This window comes from Apus apus, chromosome 4, assembly GCF_020740795.1.
Source record: "Apus apus isolate bApuApu2 chromosome 4, bApuApu2.pri.cur, whole genome shotgun sequence".
In the NCBI taxonomy this organism is placed as follows: Eukaryota; Metazoa; Chordata; class Aves; order Apodiformes; family Apodidae; genus Apus; species Apus apus.
The window spans coordinates 27,740,337-27,758,740 of record NC_067285.1 but is presented as its reverse complement, the minus strand read 5'-3'; the positions used below and the strand labels follow the sequence as shown (position 1 = coordinate 27,758,740).

The window sequence follows — 18,404 nt, the reverse complement described above, 5'->3', positions numbered from 1 at the left end:
TCTCTCTCTGTCTCTCGCACACACGCTTTCTCTCGCTTTCTCTCGCTTTCTTTCTCTCTTTTTCTCTCTCTTGCTCTTTCTCTCTTTCTTTCTTTCTCTCACTCTCTTTCTTTCTCTCTCTCGCTCTTTTTCTCTTTGTCTTTCTTTGTTTCTCTCACATTGTCTCTCTCTCACTCTTTCTCACACTTTCTCTCTCTCTCTCTCTCTCTCTCTCTCTTTCTCTTTCTCTCTTTCCCCCTCCACTTTTAGAGTGAATAGACTCTCTACCCCCTGATTGATCTAATCTTGATAAATGATTCACCACTCAGATTAATACTGGGCCTTCTGAATACAGTTGAAGTTTGGGAATATTTAGGGAAATGGCCTCTCCAGCAGCAATATCAGCCTGAAAACAGCTGGTGGGACTTCCTGACACCACTCTTTAACAGGCCATTTTCTGGCCTCACAGAACATAGGGTGAGACTAGGAGGAGAGCTCACGTGGGAGAAAGAAAACAACTGAAATTACGTTTTTTTTTCATGTTAATCAATCAATTCAATTATTTAAAGTAATGTATTTTTAACAGAGAAGCCTGGGTGAAATTTTACTTACTACATCCCAGGATACTGGGCATTATTATGCAGCTCTACTGTGCCCAAAGACACACCAACCACCCCTGGTTTTTACTCTCTATATAAACCTGTTAATAAATAATGCTGTTCATGAAATATTTTATTTTTAAGACATAGCAGCCATGTACTTTAAGACCCTCCCCGCAGGCCAGTGAGGAGGGATGTGAAGGCGGTGCCTTCCTTGCACGCGAAGGAGGTTTTTTTGCAAGGTTGGGCCTTATAACCAGTGACTCCCTCCTGGTGACCCATCTAATGTTGGAGACATCCAAATTGTCCCTGAACCGGAGACCTCACCGGTGGCACGTGTGCAGCTCACAAAGTGGGTAGTTTTCTAGTGCATTTCCCTTGTGAACCCCATGCACAGATGGACATCTTGATCACCTCAAGAATGCCTGGCTAGCATAACTGGACAAGCCAATGTCCTGGGTGGACTTTAGTCATTGCTCTCATTATGGGAAGGTGTCCCACCACCTCTAATGCAAAACACCATCAAAACATTGGTTTTCTTCTGCCTTTGCTAAGAGCTTTTCTTTCCTAATTCCAGCAGCATGCAGCAACAAAGCCCAGGTTCCCTCTTCACTGGCAGCTGTAGTCTAGCTATATTGTTTACTGCTGTTATTACCAAGCAATAGTATCAGGTGTCATAATAAAAGGTAAAATTACACAAGAATTATAATGTAATTGCTTTATTGGGGACTCTTTCCATGACAGACTACAGGAGAGAACCAAAGCACTGGTATAATGTGGTGTTTGTCTCCCCAGAGGCCCATGCCAATGCAGGGTGGGCATGGGGGTCCCTGAGGCCCTCTGCTGCAGCAGCTGAGGGATGACCAGAAAGGACACACTCAGATGGCAGCTGCCAGTGTCACTCCAGCAGCATGCTCAGTTTAGCCAGGCAGCCCTGCTGACAGGTGTTCCCTTTGCTGCTTAAGCCACACTGAAAGTGCATAAGGAGTGTTTGGCTCGGCTCACAGGAATCTGCTGGTGCCACTCTCACTGCAACAGCAGGAGCTTCACCAAGGCATGTCCCCAGCAGCCACCACAGTCAGGTAGGGGTTTAACACCTGCAGCATCTGCTGTGCTACAGACCTTTCTACTTCAGTCATGGCTTACTGACGTTAAAATGCAGGGCAGGTGTCAAAACATCAAGTACTGCAGCCTGGACTAATAAGGACCGTTTCAGTTTAAAAACAACAAACAAATCCTGTATGCTCATGGTCAGACAGCGGGCACAGCGAGCAATGGCAGTCCCCGAGGCCCCACTGCTCACCACCTGCTGTGTTTACATGGCAGGCAAACACCAGTCACTGCAACTAGCCCCAGTGGTTTCCCCACTAGATCATTTTGCTGCTTTGCCTTGAAATCCAACTGCCAGGCCTACAGTGCCTACACGATTGCACACACTCAGACAGCCAGGTATAGATCTAAGCCATCATGCTATAAATATTTTTCTATCCTGTTCCCGTAGGTTAGAGGTTAAGTAGGTTCAGGCTAATCTTGATTTGTGACCCAGCTTCACATGTACTGCCAGTGAGATTAAGCCCTTTTCTGGCAGCACGTTGCATCCGTGGGTTGTAATTAAGTCCATACACACTAGATGGCCCCAGGAGAACACAGCACTACTTGCAAATCATAACCAAAACCTGCTGGTTTGGATTAAAAAGAATAAAAAGGTTACTCCAAATCCCTTCTCATAGAACTATTTCGATTGACTTTTTCAAGGTGACTGAAGGATGATCAGCACTTCTTCCTCTTATATTTATGCAATAGAGATGAACTTCAAAGATATAATTTTCTGAGAGCGGCACACAGCTTGGTTGCTGTTTTTATTACTAGCATGTAAGAAGGGAGGTATTGGAGGGATGTAGGGAGTGGTGTGGGGCAGAGAAAAGTTTTGGGGAAAAACAGTGCCGTACTTATGTTATGATAGAGCAACTACATTTAAGAAGTAGGTTTCTTACTCATCATATGAAATATTACAACCTGCACAGAGCTGTGGGCAGGTTTTGAGGCCTGGTAGATTGTGCAAGACAGCACTATGCACTGCCAAATGACAGGACAGGTTGAGACAGACCCCTTGAAATAACAATAGTAATAATAGAAATAATAGAAATAATAACAACAACAATAGAAATCCTGCAATGTAAATTAGCCTGGTTAGCTATTTGTAAGGACTTGGGAAAATAAGTGCTTTTGGCTCCCTCGTCATATTACCAAACGAATAAACACGTCTGTCAGAATCCCCACAGCTAAAGAATAAATGCCAAGAGTGGTCCCAGAGGTGATTTTTAGCACTTTGACACGGGCTATGATCCATAGTACATGTCTTCTTTAGGGTTGGGTCCCCAGCAGGATTTATTTCTGCGTCAAGGAAGATTACAGCTAATAAGATTTGCTCCTTGGAGGCTGTTGGCATGTTGGGTGCTTTCTGCACAGTGCTTTCTTAAAGGAGAATATGGACCCTATTTGTCATATTTTCCTTCTTCTTCTGGCCTTCCACAAGATAAACCCATCTGCTTCGTCTTGTGTCACAGGATGCTTTTGTTCTCAAGACAGCTTTGGAAGGTAAGATTGCAGGTTACCGTAGCTGTAGCACCAGCAAAGCAGGTTGGAGCTTCCATATATATATGTGTGTGTGTGTGTATATATATATATATATATATATTTGCTGATGTTGCAAGCACCAAAACCAAACATACAGCCACACGGTATGCCTCCTCTAACACTAGAATGTTACTAGCTTGAGCATAGAATAAGATTTCTTTCCCTGAGATACATAGTTCCCTATGTAGCAATTTTTGTGACTTAACTGCAGTCTTGGTAGAAAAATGGGTGTTAAACCAAACTGAAGGCTAGATGGATATCTTATGCATGCCCTGTATACAATATTGAATAATTATTCAAGGCTCTGTAGACCTTTATAGGGAAATGTTTTGTTAGCCAAACATCGTGTGTGACCTGGAGAATTTTCTGGTTTCCTCCTTAGGAGCTTGCTCTGCATGTCTACACCACTGAGGCAGATCCCTGCAAACATTCCTCAGGATATCCGGAAAATCAGAATAGAAAATTCTCACCTAACAGAATTGCCTCGTGGGTCTTTTGAGAATGTTAGTGCCTTGGAGTATCTCTGGCTCAATTTTAACAACATCACAGTGATGCACATCAAGAGCCTGGAATATCTGCCAGCTCTGAAGGAGCTGCGCTTGCAGGGGAACAAATTAAGTTCAGTGCCGTGGACAGCATTTCAAGACACTCCAGCTCTGAGAATCCTGGATCTGAAGCACAACCGGCTGGATGTCCTTCCAGAACATGCACTCCGCTATCTGCCCAACCTGACCTATTTGGATCTATCCTCAAATCAGCTTACCATTATATCCAGGGATGTCTTCTACAGCTGGCCCATCTACCAGGGAAGCCAGAGGGCGGAGAGGCACATAGAAGCCATTTCCAATGCTGTCCTGGCCCTTCACGACAACCCCTGGATTTGTGACTGTCGCCTGCGGGGATTTGTCGAGTTCATCAAGTTGGTTGGCCCACCTATTATTCTGATGAATTCCTATTTAACTTGCTCAAGCCCAAAATTCAGGGCAGGGAAATTTTTTCATGAAGTGGAGCTAAACAGCTGCATGAAGCCCCTGACCTCAGCCCCTGACACCAATGTGACAGTCCCTGTGGGGCTGAACATCACCCTGACCTGCTTTGTGCAAGGCAGCCCTTCCCCAGCTGTGTGGTGGACCTATGCACTCAAACGCTTCAGGGCATTTAATGGTAAGCAAAGCTTTTTCTTGTATTTACATTAAGACTTTATGTTCTGCTATTCTACTTACATAAGTCTTCAGGCCAGCATCGTCACCACAACAGTTCTCAGACTGTCTAGAGTTATTGTGGTGGTTATAATCTTAATTATCCTACATGTCTATGCACAAGAACTGCTTCATGCAGGATATCAGTCAAAGATGGGAGGAGCACAGCCTCATTTTTACACAATTGTGTGGATTTTGAGTGGTATTAATAATAAATCAGCCATACATATATGATAAATAATATGTAGTTATCTAGACATGCATATCTATTTACACTATATATTATATAGTACATATATATATGCACATACTCCATAGAATTATATTTGCATGTACATGTGTGCTTGTAGGAGCATGTGCACACACATGTATGTTTCTATACTATTCCCATAGCTTCCTCAAGAAATACCCACACAAATAGTAAAACCCTGCAGCTCTGTGTCCATTAATGTACTATAACCAAAACAGAGGTGGTAATTCTCCACAAGCCTGGCTTATTTATTTTCTTTATTACGTGTCTTGTAATATGAGGCCTTTTCCTCTTCCTCCTCAGCCAGCTCAGCTCTTACACACTCACACTCTTCCTCACTTGTATTTTTACTAAGAGCCGTCAATAGGACAAGCTGCTATTTTCATCAGGTAAGCTAATACTGGATACAGGCACTGCCCCGGCTATGTGAGTTCCTATAAGCCAGCTAGCTAAATAAGACAGCATTAGCCCTTAATCCTGGCCTGATATTTGCTTTAATTGCAGTGTTGTAGCAGCACTTGTGCATCTTTTCACAAGCACATGCTGACTTAATTATATAAGGACTTTTCCCACCCACAATCATGAGTCCCTGTTTGGGTAGAGGACAGGATGGTTCATACTGTTCTTAAACCTACAACTCACTTCCAGCCTGACATTTCTGGTTCCACAAGCCTCTTTTGAGCCTGAGCCTCGAGACCAATGTTTTTCCACAGTCAATCCTAATGGGTCCAAAACATAGCCGTGCCTCCTGCACCTCCCTGGCTTGCCCTAACCTGAGCACACTGATGGCAGATGGCACATGGGCAGCTTGGCCCCTGCTGCAGCAGCCTCTCCAGCCAGTTGTGCTTGAAAGGCGAGGGGGGGAGGCATGGGTTAGACACATACCCCTACTCTCCTATGAGCGGCTGGCCTGGTGCATTTAATGCTGCTTGGCCCAGACAATGCTTTGCTGATGAGCTCTGTGGGGTTTGGTGCATGCCTGTACCCCTCTGGGAGTGGTCTTGACCCCTAGGGCACCCAAAGATGGTTCCCAGTGCCTGCTGACATAACTCCCCTCTGCTCACAGTGTCCACCGAGCCCATCAATGAGGAGACTGTCCGCTCAGAGCTGCTGATCCCAGCAGCACGGCCAGCAGACACTGGCAACTACACCTGCACAGCTGCCAACTTCTTGGGCAACATGTCAGTGGCCATCACCCTGCGTGTGGGGGCCCCGTGGGCATCCACCACCACCCCAGGATGGGCCTCCATCGTCCCTGCTGAGCCAGGGGCCCACGTAGAAGTGCGCATCGCTAAGCAGACCGTCTATGGCATCACCCTGGAGTGGTTTGCAGCTGCAGCGGCAGCAGCAGAACCAGGTGAGACCTGGTACACGCTCCTGGTGGGCCGCTACGATGCTGCCCAGAAGGACACCATCTATATTGGCCCAGGCATCAACACATACTCAGTGACTGACCTGCTGCCTGCTACCAAGTACGAGGTCTGCGTCGCTGTGCGAAACCAGGCACCCCGTAAGGGCCAGTGTGTCGTCTTCGTCACAGGCAGCGACATCAGCCAGCTGGAGCAGCGCGAGAAGCTCATCCACATCATCGTCATCGTCTGTGCCATGGTGCTGGCTGTGCCCGCTGGCATGTATGCCTGCACCGCCGAGGCCCGGCCCGGCTGCCTGGCCCGCTGCCGCGGTGCCTGTCCCCGCCGCCGCCGCCACGGGGACCAGGCCCAGGCTGGCAGCAAGGAGAGCACACTGGACAGCCTGCCCGCCGGCAGCGAGGATGGGCTCTGCCGCCCTGAGGGGGGCCGCGGCGCCCGGCGGCCCCAGGCTCGTGAGGAGCCTGGCAAGGCCCGCCCGCCCCACAGGAACAGCGCTGACCTCTACTAGCCTGGCCCTTGCCTGCCCTGGCAGCAGCACCTTTTACTGATGACCTTGTGCCACAGCACGTGCTAGCTTTCTTGGAGGACCATGCAAGGAAGGCTGTAGGCTGCAAGGACTCAGGACATGGCAGGGCACATGACCGGGATTCACAGCAGGCTTGGGGAGCCCTGGAAATGGGGGTGCTCAGGGTGCACACCTGGGCTGTCTCCACAGCACTCAAGGCGCAATTGCACACAGACACAAAAGGAAACAAACTCTAACCAAAAAAGTCCCTCCCAAATCATGATGATTGTGGCAAAAGGCCAAAGGGCTCCCCTTGCTCACTCTCACAGGCACGTCTTGCAGCTCACGTCCCCTTTCTCACTCGGGAGGCGTTTGCAGCTCTGCCCTGGGCCTGTGCCAGCTTCTCCTGTGCACTGCCTGACTGGAAACAGAACAGGGGAACAGGGCATGGCTGCGGTCATCACCAGAAACCAAAAGTGTGTGTGGGGGGGGAGTGGATATTGGGTGCATGCAACGGAGCTATTTTGTTTCACTTTTAATTTTTGATCAGAGGTGTTAGTTTTGGGAGTGGGTTAGTTTGTTGCGTTTTTTTCTTCTTGTTTTTTGTTTGTTTTGCTTTGTTTTGTTTTCATTTTGTACTCCACCTTATGCTTTACACAGCCCTAAGACATTCACAGCTGCTGTTGTACCACAGCCAGGAAGAGTGAATGCTTACTGAACCCCCAAGTAAGGTAGCTGCAAACATAGTTTTGGGGTTGAGTTGTTTTGGTTTTTTTTATTTTTGTACTATGAAGAAGAAGAGGGCCTTTTATTTGTGTCCAAATATATGTCAGAGGACAGTCTGAGTATCACCCTAACACACGCACACACGTGCCTGTGTGTGCACACTCTCTCTCACACTAACACACAGACATGCACACATATCTAACACCTATTGTCACACGAGTGCTGATATATTATTTTCAAAGTTAAGAACAAAAGCTCATGGAAAACGAACAGTCTGTCTCCTTGAAGGCAAACAACTGCTGTTTCCCCTTCCACCCTCTCTCATCATTTGTCTCTGTGGCTGTGCAATGATGCAAGACAGGGTGACAGGGACACTCGGCCTGAACTAGGCTGGTGTGACAAGTGGCTGGAGGCAGAAGAGGTGGTGGAACCAGGGTTTTGGAGCCAAAGGTGCAAGCCACACACCTTCCCCAAACACAGATGGGCCGCCTGCTCATCCTGCTCCTGCAAAACCAAAGCTTGCCTCCTTTCTAGCAGCAAAACTCCCCAAATACACATGCAAAAGCAACCAGGCCCCGCTTGTGGAACAGCTCATGCTGCATTTCTTGGGGGTCTGAAGAACTATGACTTATTTTTTCTTTTTTGGCCTCATGCTTTCCAGCACAACCAAAGCACATGGCTGACAGACCAGCAGCACTAGTTTTATGTGTGTTATGGACTGCCTCAAAAAGAAGAAACTAGAGTAGAAACCTCAGCTGTAAGCAGAGATAAAACCTCATGAGAGCTTCACTAGGTGGCAGTTTGGCTTTCTAGTTGCATTCTGGTTTTTGCTGTGTGTTTTCTGCACTGTCTCTCCCCAGGCCCCGCATTTCCTCCCCCAGCATCTCCTTCTGCTGTAACATACTGCACAGCTTTTGAACAGAGACCTGTTTTGTCAATGCTGACCCTTGCAGGGATTTCCTAGTCCTGTCAGTCTTGTAGCACCAAAGTAAACACGACGGATTTTCAGGATGCACAGATGTCCTCTGCTTCATGTCTATTTTTTTACAGTTACAAATTGCACAGAAACCTGATTGCCAAGGTTCAGCTGCAGGGATGGGGGAGGCCTTGCAGTTGTAGCACACGTGATGAGGAGTTCTGGAGTGGTGTGCAAGGGGCAGAAGCAGCCAGCCAAGCAGGGAGACAACAGTGCCCTGGAGAAAGCCCTGGGGAGACCACGTGTGCAGGGTCAGGCATGAGCTAATGGTGGTTAAGCACCAGCACGAAGCTGTGTACGAGAGGGAGTGAAATTCAAATCAGTGCCTGCAACAACTGACCTTCTCCCAGTCCAGTCAACACAGGAACAATGACAAACTGTAGTGACTGTAGAGAAAGCTACTGAATCACAGCAAGGAAACAGCCAAGGAAAGACAAAGCATCTCATCACCACATGCAGAAAGTTGATAATGAATCACGTACCCAGCAAGTGTTGGCTACACATGCCCGTGCGGTCACATAACAAGCAATGACAAGGCATCATTACCAGCAGAAGGAGAAATACCATGCATACAAGTACCCTTTGCAGTTTTTTTTTAATTTATAAACCCCCTCCCTGAATTTGAAATACAGAGTAACTGGAAAAAAAATCTTACAATATAGTAATAAAACATCTTTATTCCCTCATAAATCTCTAAGACTATAAGCCTATCATTCCTGTTAAATCTCACTTAATTGAATGGTCTTTATAGGCTTTCATCATTGGAAAATGAACATTGAATACTGGCTTCAACACAACACTGGGAAAACAGTAGTAGCACAGGGAATACATCACCACCTTTCGGTACAGTGCAGAACCTGGCAGGGACACAACAAGCAGAAGGCATGTGCTCGCATAGGGCACCAGGAGCGGGGGCCAGGAGATGCACATCCCCTCCCTCACACCAGCTCATGGCTGGAGGATGAGGTGACCTGACCACATACAACAGGACAGGCTGGGCCTTACGCCACACAGCCCCAGGAAGAGGGATAAGCAAGAACACAGTGGAGGAAATGAGAGACACGGCAGGAGAGGCTCTGTGAGCAGCACCGGCCCAACAGCCTCCCTCCCACTGGAGGAGCCTCCCACCCTGCTGCACCTCTCAACTATGGCTCCTGGCTCAGCCTGTAGGTGACATAAGCCATGGTCAGCCTCCAGCTTCTAGGTGGACCGAAGTTAAAACGAACAAGATTTTTCCCTTAAGTGGGTAACTTCTCATTCAACCAACCACTGCCTAAGCTGATGAATTCCTACTGCAAACAAAGGGAATGAGACCAGCTAATGGGGTGAGGGAAGAAGAGTCCCTGAGGGCCAGGTCTAATGGTCCAGCTGAAATGATAGCTGGAGAAGAGTCTCATGACCACCTTGAATCAACCATGTCCTGTCAGGTTTGCTCCCCATCTTGATGTTCATGGTGCGGAACCACGACAGCACAGTTGCCCGGGCTCAGGAAGAGGGTGCAGGATGCTGCTCCCCAGCCAGCCTGGTGCACACTGCCTGCTCCCCAAGGGATGGGAAACAGCCAGGCCCATCTGAAAAACATGCCCTCACAAACAAACATAAGGGAGAAACTATGGGGTGCATCCAATGGAAAAAAAGTGCTCTGCCTTTGGTGCCTTTTTACTCATGTAACAGGAAAAGAAAGCATCAGCTGCACCCCCACATCTCCTCTTCCCATTAATTTTTGCATAAGTAACTAAAAAATACCAATAGGACAAACCAGAATATCTTATGGAAACCTTCTTCTGCACTCGCCAGTCCCTAGAGCAAGCCAGGAGAGGTGATGCAATACATTCCCTGATACCTCTTGCTAGCAGTGTATAAAATGAAATTATCTTCCCAGACACGTTCCTGGCCAACATATGCAACTTCCCAGCACTTATCTGTATTTTTCACTTCTAATTTTTTGCTTGGTTTCACCTTGTCTTCCCAGCTGCTTTAATTGTGGCCTTCTGCTGGCCTCCCCCTCATTAGGGGATGGGGTGTCAGAAGGCGGCAGTGTTGAGCGGGTGCTACTATTAAACTTCTGCACTCCAATCTGGCCCCAGCTGCTCTAGGGAAGGCTGAGGCAGCTCTCCCGTCTCCTGATTAGCAGGCATGTCCAGGGCACAAGTGAAGTGCAGCATCATGGCCATGTACTCTGGCAAAGCCCAGCATAAGCTGCAGGAAAATGAAGAACCTCTCCAAGCCTGCCCTCTTACCTTTCAGGAATGAAGGTACTCAGGTCATGAGCACACTGCTCCACCAGCTGCTGCAAAGCACGTGGTGTCCTGAGGACAGCAGGTACTGCCTAGGACAGCAGGTACCAGCTACACACTACCCTCTTGCAGTCTGCAGTGTCACTCCTGTAGGGAGACCTGTACATCAGCTCAGTCCTGGTGCCACAGCCAGGGAAAAGTCTTCAAAACTGGATCTGGAATTTGAAGTGAAGGCTTTTTGGACACCTCAAACTCACCTACCAGACAAGTCAGAAGTGGCATCCACCAGTGCCCTGGCTGCAGAGTGCCTTGTTTGAAAACCAGGACTCTGGGTAGGGACCTTCAAAATGGGGATAATCCGAATCCCCGTTCACTTGGGGAGACTGTGGTTGGCATGAGGGTACTCAGCACCTTGGGCAGTCAGCTGCAGGGAAGAATAAGCACTGGTACACAAGCTGAAGGAACTGCAGTTGCACCTGGGCATAGTTTGCAGCATTTGCTATAGGTGGGGTGACTCTCTAGCACATAATACTTGCAGAAGGTAAAGGGTGGCTATTGCAGCAAGAAGCTGCTCTCAGTTCACAGGGTGCTGACAGACATGGGGAAGACCACAGCACATAAATATATCCATGCACAGCCACAATCTGCAGTCTCTGGGAGCTGCTGAGAGTGCCTAAATGTGAGGCTCACCAGTAGCTGTGTTCCTCTTCTCAAACTTCATTTTGAGCTCTGACACGAGGGCACTGTGGGTACTGCCATGACCTTTCTTCTTCGGCTGCTTGTTTATAAACTTGGGAGTGAGGGAGCCAGATACTGTTGGCACCCGCCACCCTGGGGTGTCCCCACTAGGAGGAGCCAGGGCCGGGGGTGGCGGGGGCAAGGGGGCAGTTGGTGGCATGGGGACAACGTGGATGTTGTTGTTGCTGTTCTCGTTGTGTAGGCTCTTGGCATCATCCTCTACGACAAACTTCTCTGCAGCGTTGCTGGGCCTCTTGAACTTCAGCCACTCCATCCTGACTGTCCGGGTTGGTGGGGTCTGTCTCTTTTTGATGATCCTTCTTACCGGCATGATTTTGTTGGACCGCTTATTGCGCCAAAACATGGCAGTAGAGATCATGATAGTTATCAGCACCATTATGCCCATGACACCAGCTAGCACTCCTAAGGCTTTCATGGGGTTATCTTTAGTTTGCATCAAAAAGGCGGCCATAGGCCCTTTGTGAAGAGTCTGTAAAAGAGTACAAAGAAAACACGTGACTTACTCTATGGGACAGACAGTGACCCAGAGATTTCATTTGTCCAAAATACGTAACAAGCAGGGCTGACTAAAGGAAGTTGTCTCTAAAAAAAATCAGAGTCAAAGAGCCAGTCCGAGTTTGGAGAATTTAGATGGAAGAGGAAACTGGGCAAGCATTACAGTGTGAGAGAGACGACTGCTGAACACAAAAACTTACAGGAGTATCACTGCCAAATTAGGCCAGATTCCTGTGTGTCACCATAGTGTTTAACTTGCAAGAACTGAGCAAGAAAATAATTGGCTCCAGGATCTGCAGCTGTATTGCTGTACTACATTTCAGAGTTAATTTCCTAGGAATAATAGTGTTGAACCCAAACAGAAGCTTATGAGTAGAAAATGATCTTTCAAAAACAGTTGGAGGTGATAGTGATGCAGTTTATAGGACTATGACTGAGTGTGGCACTAAGAAGATTATGAGGAAACTTCATTTTATAAAATTACAAATAGTTGCTAGCAGGTATGTGCTGCATTCTGTTTTCAAGTACTCTTTTACAGACATAACAAAACTCTTTGAGGTAGGGGACATGAGTAGAGCTAAAGAGCTTTGTTTTCAGAAATAAAAGAAATAAGCAATAACATGAGCTACATATGGCATATTAAGGACAAATGAATGGCCAGATCTCTTTGTAGCTTAGCACACTGTTCGTCTCGGAGGTCCCCGTATAATTTTGCGGATTTTGCCCTGTGGGTGGAGCCTGGATCTTTTCACACTTTTCCAGTACATGATGGTGGAGATCACCATTGTTACAGAAATGGTGGAAAGGACGCCACTTGTGCAAATTCCAAATATTGTCCATGGACGCTTCTTGAGGCCTAAAATATAGGATTTTACCCTGGACTTGATCTGGAAATATCAAAAATAAGAGAAATGGTCAACCCTCACATAGTTATATTTGAAAGAGGCCAGTACCTATCATAAGTGCAACTAAAAAACTAGGGTAAAATGTGTACAGGATAGAGAGCGTGTATAATAAAGGGAGCTACATGTTGAACCAGGTACAGGAGAGGAAACTCTTGCAAGGACATTGAACTGAATCCAGGAATTCTAAAATAAGTTAGGAAGCAAGTATAAACGCCTGATTAATCTGGAAATAAAGGGTAGCAGTGCAACACATAGGTCACCCATATTCATGGCATGGTAGTCCACCCCTGGACTACAGTTCCAAGAGAAGTCTGTAATGAACACAAGCTCCTTCAAGGGAATCTGGATAGATGGTGGTGGTGTGCAAGGCCAGGAGATCCTTCAGAAATGGCACACTGACAAGCAGGTTTATTTATCAAAGCTGGTCATAAAGCTACAGGCAGCTGTGGAGAGACAGGACTATCCACCATGCCCGACTCCTCTGGCCTTGACTCCAGGAGGGAATCAATGCCCAAACTCTGCATGTCTAGTAACACATTTCCTACATTTATTCAGCAGTCTGAGCTCCCAGCTTTAGTCAGTGGGGAGAAAAGGACACCTCTGGAGTGCTAGTCATCACATGCTAATTAATATATGTATCAAAGACAGTGAGTATATGAAGAGCTTTGTGACTAGCTTGGACTTGGACATCCCACTTTTAGATGTTTAAAGTGAGATCAGATGGATTTTCCTCTATGACTCCGTGGAGGGATGTGACTAAGAGTATCCCAAAATAGGGGGAATAACTTGCAAAACAAGCCTGGAACAGCATCACCTTAGTCAGCCCGCAGAGAGACTTATGTACATGCATTTGTCACCAAAATGCTTTGAAGTCTTGCCTGTGTCCTCACTGTGACCCAGTCAGTTAACACACAGACCAGGTGGGAGAGGTCTGAGCACCCTCTGACAGCAAAAGCCTGGGAGCATTTGGACACCTAAGTTTAAACACTTCGGCTCTGAGCACTACCCTGCACATTCAGAATACCTTCAAGTCATTGTATCGATTACCAACAGTGCCTCAGAACTGGGTCAACAAATAGTGCTACTTTCTAATTTATTTAGCTGTTGCTTTTTCCTAAGAGGTATGCTGCATTTTGAGGAGTACTGATTTTTTCTTGTACTAATAGAACAAAAGCAGATACACAATGAAATTAAAGTTGGTAAGGGGAGCACTGTCATATGTCTGTGGGCCAAAACCTGGAAGGAACATTTTTTTTTTTTTTAAGCCATCAAAGGATTTAAATTATCACTGCTCACAAAAGATAATGGTCTGCTGGTGGTTTTGTTTGTTTGGTTGGGTTTTTTCCCCCTGTGATTTCACAGCTATAATGAGCACTGGCCCAGAAAAGGATCAGAGACAATTAGAGGGTTACAGAACTGTGGCAGAAGTTTGGAAGTATCTAAGCTGTTTTTATCAGCTTCGAGAAAGAAGTCCAACTCTATGACGAGAATGCAATTAAAAATATTAAAGCAACTGCTTGGATTAAAAGGTCTTGTAATTTCTTTTTGGAGAAATTCTCCTTGGAGAACCCTTGTGTGACTGTCTGTCCCCTGCAGAGAAGTTTCTCAGCCCAAGTCCCGCAGGGTGCTGACGTGTCACTGGGACTCACCAGCTTTTGGGAGGCTCTAACACTGACATGAGCCTTTGAAGCCGGTTTCTAAGACCTAGCACCATGCAGTTGAAGTGCAGACAGAGGCTTTCAGGCCACGTACCTGAAGGGTAGGCTGCAGAAAACACCCTGCTGCAGTGTGTGGGGCTTATTCTTGTCATCCTTCCTCCACAGCGGCTTCCTCCTCAAAAACCTGTTTACCAAAGAGGACGCCCATGTCTCTTTTTGCTACTGAGATGGTGACTTATTTCCTTTGTTTTTCTCTCTCCTGCCACAACAGTTTGCAGACATCCACAACTCATGGCAGCTTCTCAAGAGCCTTTCATAATACATGGGTTGCAGTAAACAGAACAAGTGGTCCATGTATCTCTAAGTTGGAGCCAATGGGGGCGTGTGGTTGAGCTGTTCAACCACGAGACCAGCTAAAGCCCATCAGCTATATTTAGAAGCCTAAGTAGGTGAGGCTGTTAAGAGCCCAAGCTATCACAGATTATAGACAACTTGAGCTGTGTTGACTTGAGCAAGTGGATCTGTACAATGAACCAGCTGCTTCTGAGGAACCCACTTCAACATGTTCATCATTTCTGGGGTTTTGTTTCAGACTGCTGTAGCCTGGCTGAAGGGATGGGCTGAGTGCTGGTGCCAAAGCAGTAGGTGTGCTCCCCAAACACATTTGTGTCTGAAAGAAGTCCACTTTGTGTGCATGGAGCTACCTGATTCCTGAGTAGGTGGAGATGATTGGATTTGCTTCAGAAGTATCTCTTGATCTGAGGTAGAATGCAAGCTGCCCCCCAGTGCATATCCCAAAGAGCACTGCTATCACCGTAAATGAAGGCTGCATGTACATCACTTTGCATGACAGACACAAGCATGGAGCCAGACTTCTGAAATCAAAACAATGTTTTCTGCACAATTTTTTCTCAAGGTCCACGTAACTGTTGGAAGAAGAGACTAACTGCTCTGCAAATGTGGCAAAGGCTGTTTAGTGCCAGCACCAACCACAGTTCTCATGGTTGCAGAGTCAATATGAGAGGAGAAGGTATTTGTATTCACAGAAGGTATCTGTTGAACCTTTCAATTAGGGGTATCTAAGACTGAGACTCACCAGCTATATTTAGAAGTCTAAATGAGTGGCCAAAGCTATTAAGAACCATGGATTATGTTGTCTAAATATGGATTTAAGTCTCAGACCATTAAGAGGCGTAAATACACACCCCCATATATTTGCAGAACCTCAGTGAAGTTATGAAGAGGCAGAGAGATCCCTCAATCAGGCCAACCTTCAGGATGAGGAGTGGGAATCAGCTTTCCCTTAAAATCTCAAGCAGCAGGAATATTTTTTTTGAGTGACACATAAGGGTGAAAAAAGAGTGGCTTTTTCAGCATATGTTTCTTATTCTGTTGAGAAGGATAGGAGATTAACAGACACCACTCAATACCAATTTCCATAAAACCAGACTCAGTTAAATTAAAAGGCCTCTGGAATTTTTTTATCACTGTATTATTCCAAGAGCAAAAGGTCCTTTTGATGTGCAACACTGCTGAGCTTAGCCACAAGGCATCTAGCTCAAAGGGCACAGCCTTGCACTAATTGCAATGGTAAATGTTAATCGGAAAATGCGCCTGTTTAATTACTTGCTGTGATTAACACTGCAGGAAACCTCTAAAGAATGCATTCAACTATATCCCGCTTATCCAAAATCAGTAATACATAAATGCCCACCCAACAGCTAACCAAAAGATATTTTGTACAGCTGGAGCAGAGGGATGAAATGTACATTTGTAACAGCCTCTGAGAGTGTGTGTGTACACAATGACCCTACAACAAGAGACTGTTTTCTCCACAAAGTGTGAGCAGTGATTGCGCTGTCTCCAGGACACATGGGTTTTGAATACTGACATTGCACCTAACTCAAATGGAAGCTGAAATTTAAGAGCATTTTCTGCAAGGAGATGTGAGGCTGTTGAAAAAAATCCAACCCAAATAATTGCAAGTAATGGAAGAGGTAATGGAGAAATGTACAGAAGCTTATGGAAGATATAACATACAGATCTTGCAGAAGAGACCTACTCAAGTGAAGAGAGAAGATCCTGTTGCTGTCTTGGGCTCTGTGTTGGGACATGGCATACAGAAAAGCAGGGGAAGAAGGGAATAACTGTCTGAGAGGCATCCATGCCTTTACAGCTCTCTCTGTTTCCCTTTACACGTTGTTAGGAGGGGTGCTCCCTCACTCTGTGCCAAATCTGTACCCTTGGAGGGGGAGAGGGGACATTCTTTCATGATGTGCTGATGCTTCAGGCACTAAAAGGAAATCCAGGAAACTCTTTATCCCAAAGCATCAGCTGCTCTTGTTTTCCTTCCAGATGTCCTTTTTCAGCCGGTTCAGGGACACATTCTCCCTCAGAAAAGGTGTGTGGCACCCTCCCTGCCCTCAACACCCCTCAGCCCTGTACCTGAGCCCCACAGGCTGACAGAGAGGTTACCAGCTCACGTAGGAGGTGCAGTGTTCTCTGCAGACACTGTACACAAGAAACATCATATACACACACCTTGTAAGGAGTATTAGCAGAATGAGACAGAGAAAACAGACAGAGATTGCAATAGGTAAACAAGCAGTGGGTGCATTTTGACCAAGAAAAGAGGTGCTGATTGTCAGAAGAGATTTGCATCTTTGCCCGGTATGTGTGTGGTCCAGAGACTGCCAGACTAATGATGTGCTCTTCATCTATTTTAAAGCCCATTTCCTCTCTGCTGGCACCAACTGAAAGGCATGGCAAGGCAGTTACAATAAATAAGAATCATGCATGTGCTGCTCACCATAAATCACTGCCTGTTCTTTGTGTGATGTAGAAGTCGGACTAACAGGAAACACTCAACCTCCATGTGCTCTCTTAAAGTCTTCTTGTTTTGCCTTCTAATAATACTGCTATTACTAAACTCACATCCAAAATTCTATATAATTTACAGCATTTCTATAAAGTTTCCTCACTTTTCCTATGTCACTTACGTTGACTTGCAAAACTGGTATGATGTATTTTATTCTGGCCCCTGCTAAGTTCAGCTTGCTTTTTGTAGGTGAAAAAGACTGTTTTCTTCTCCTGAATACAAGCAACAAATCAGAAATCTAGCAGTCAGAATTTACCTTGACTCTCAGGAGTCTATGGTCCTTAATTTGCATATATCCCTAACAATCAGATGCAAGAAACTCATCTCCCAACCACATTATGCTCCAATCCTTGTACCTTTACACTATCTCTGATCAAAATGTCTTTTATGTTTGCAGCCGTTGAATCCATTTTCACTCTGGCTCTAGAATTACTCCACAAAACAGAGCTGGCAAGAAAGTAGAAGCAAAGGCTGGCAACTATTTGGCTGTTGATTTCAGCTCCTGAAGCATTTTTAAAGTAGTCTCAGAAATGGAGCAAGCAGTGACTACCTTTTGTTGCCTCCCAAGGACCTTCTCACATAAGGATTTTTCTACATTTGCTTACCTCCTCTGTGATATCAATCTTCAGAACTGCTGTGGTACTGAAGGATGGGGAGCCTCGGTCTTTGGCCTGCACCACCACTGACCATATGCAGTCTTTGTTATTTGTGATGTTGTGGATGATGTCCAGGGAGCGGATGTAGGATTTCAGCTTGATTTCCCCAGTGCTTTGGTCTATATCAAAAACATTGGCTGGATCTGCTTGCATGATGGAATAATCCACAATGTTGTTGGGTTCTTCTGCATCTTGATCTATAGCCTGGTAGGGGAAATGCAAAGAGCAATTATATTATTGTTTCTATCTTTGCCTGAAGACAAAACTCTACAAGTTTCTGTGCATTCACTTCATATAATATCCATGCTGTGAGATGACTGGGCTGCTTTTATTTCATCTTGGAAAGAACTTCCCTTTTATGGTAACAGCTATGCTACATTTTCTAGTGAAAACCAGCAGGACTAGAGTTCTTTTCATATGAGCAATTTCTATTTGAGGTTAAATAAAATCAGAGGAAAAACCTAACTGTAGAATGGAAATGGTCCACTGCTGGGGATTTTCTCACACAGTGTGGGGGACAAATGTGAATAGAGAACAGTAAGATTAGCTTCACACTATAAACTACAGCTGCCTTT

The 18,404-nt window shown here is 46.0% G+C and overlaps 2 protein-coding genes across 3 annotated transcripts in view; one reads left to right on the top strand and one right to left on the bottom strand.

The window, feature by feature from the left end:
• The first annotated feature begins 3,534 nt into the window (after positions 1-3,534).
• Positions 3,535-6,602, top strand: LRIT2 (leucine rich repeat, Ig-like and transmembrane domains 2). Its single transcript, XM_051617401.1, is given in 2 exon segments — positions 3,535-4,398; positions 5,699-6,602. Coding segments are annotated over 2 exon segments (1,632 nt in total). The 5' UTR covers positions 3,535-3,610; the 3' UTR covers positions 6,543-6,602.
• A 2,298-nt stretch (positions 6,603-8,900) lies between these two features.
• Positions 8,901-18,404, bottom strand: part of CDHR1 (cadherin related family member 1) — a 52,483-nt gene continuing 42,979 nt past the window's right edge. Inside the window, exons 16-17 of one of the 2 annotated variants that reach the window (XM_051617396.1) lie at positions 17,779-18,033; positions 8,901-11,706 (exon numbers count right to left, since the gene is read on the bottom strand). In XM_051617396.1, the coding sequence (XP_051473356.1) occupies positions 11,152-11,706; positions 17,779-18,033 (810 nt within the window). In that variant the 3' untranslated portion in view covers positions 8,901-11,151. Of the gene's footprint in view, positions 11,707-12,198; positions 12,620-17,778; positions 18,034-18,404 lie in introns of those variants that run through there. The other variant, XM_051617397.1, reaches the window with a different exon arrangement.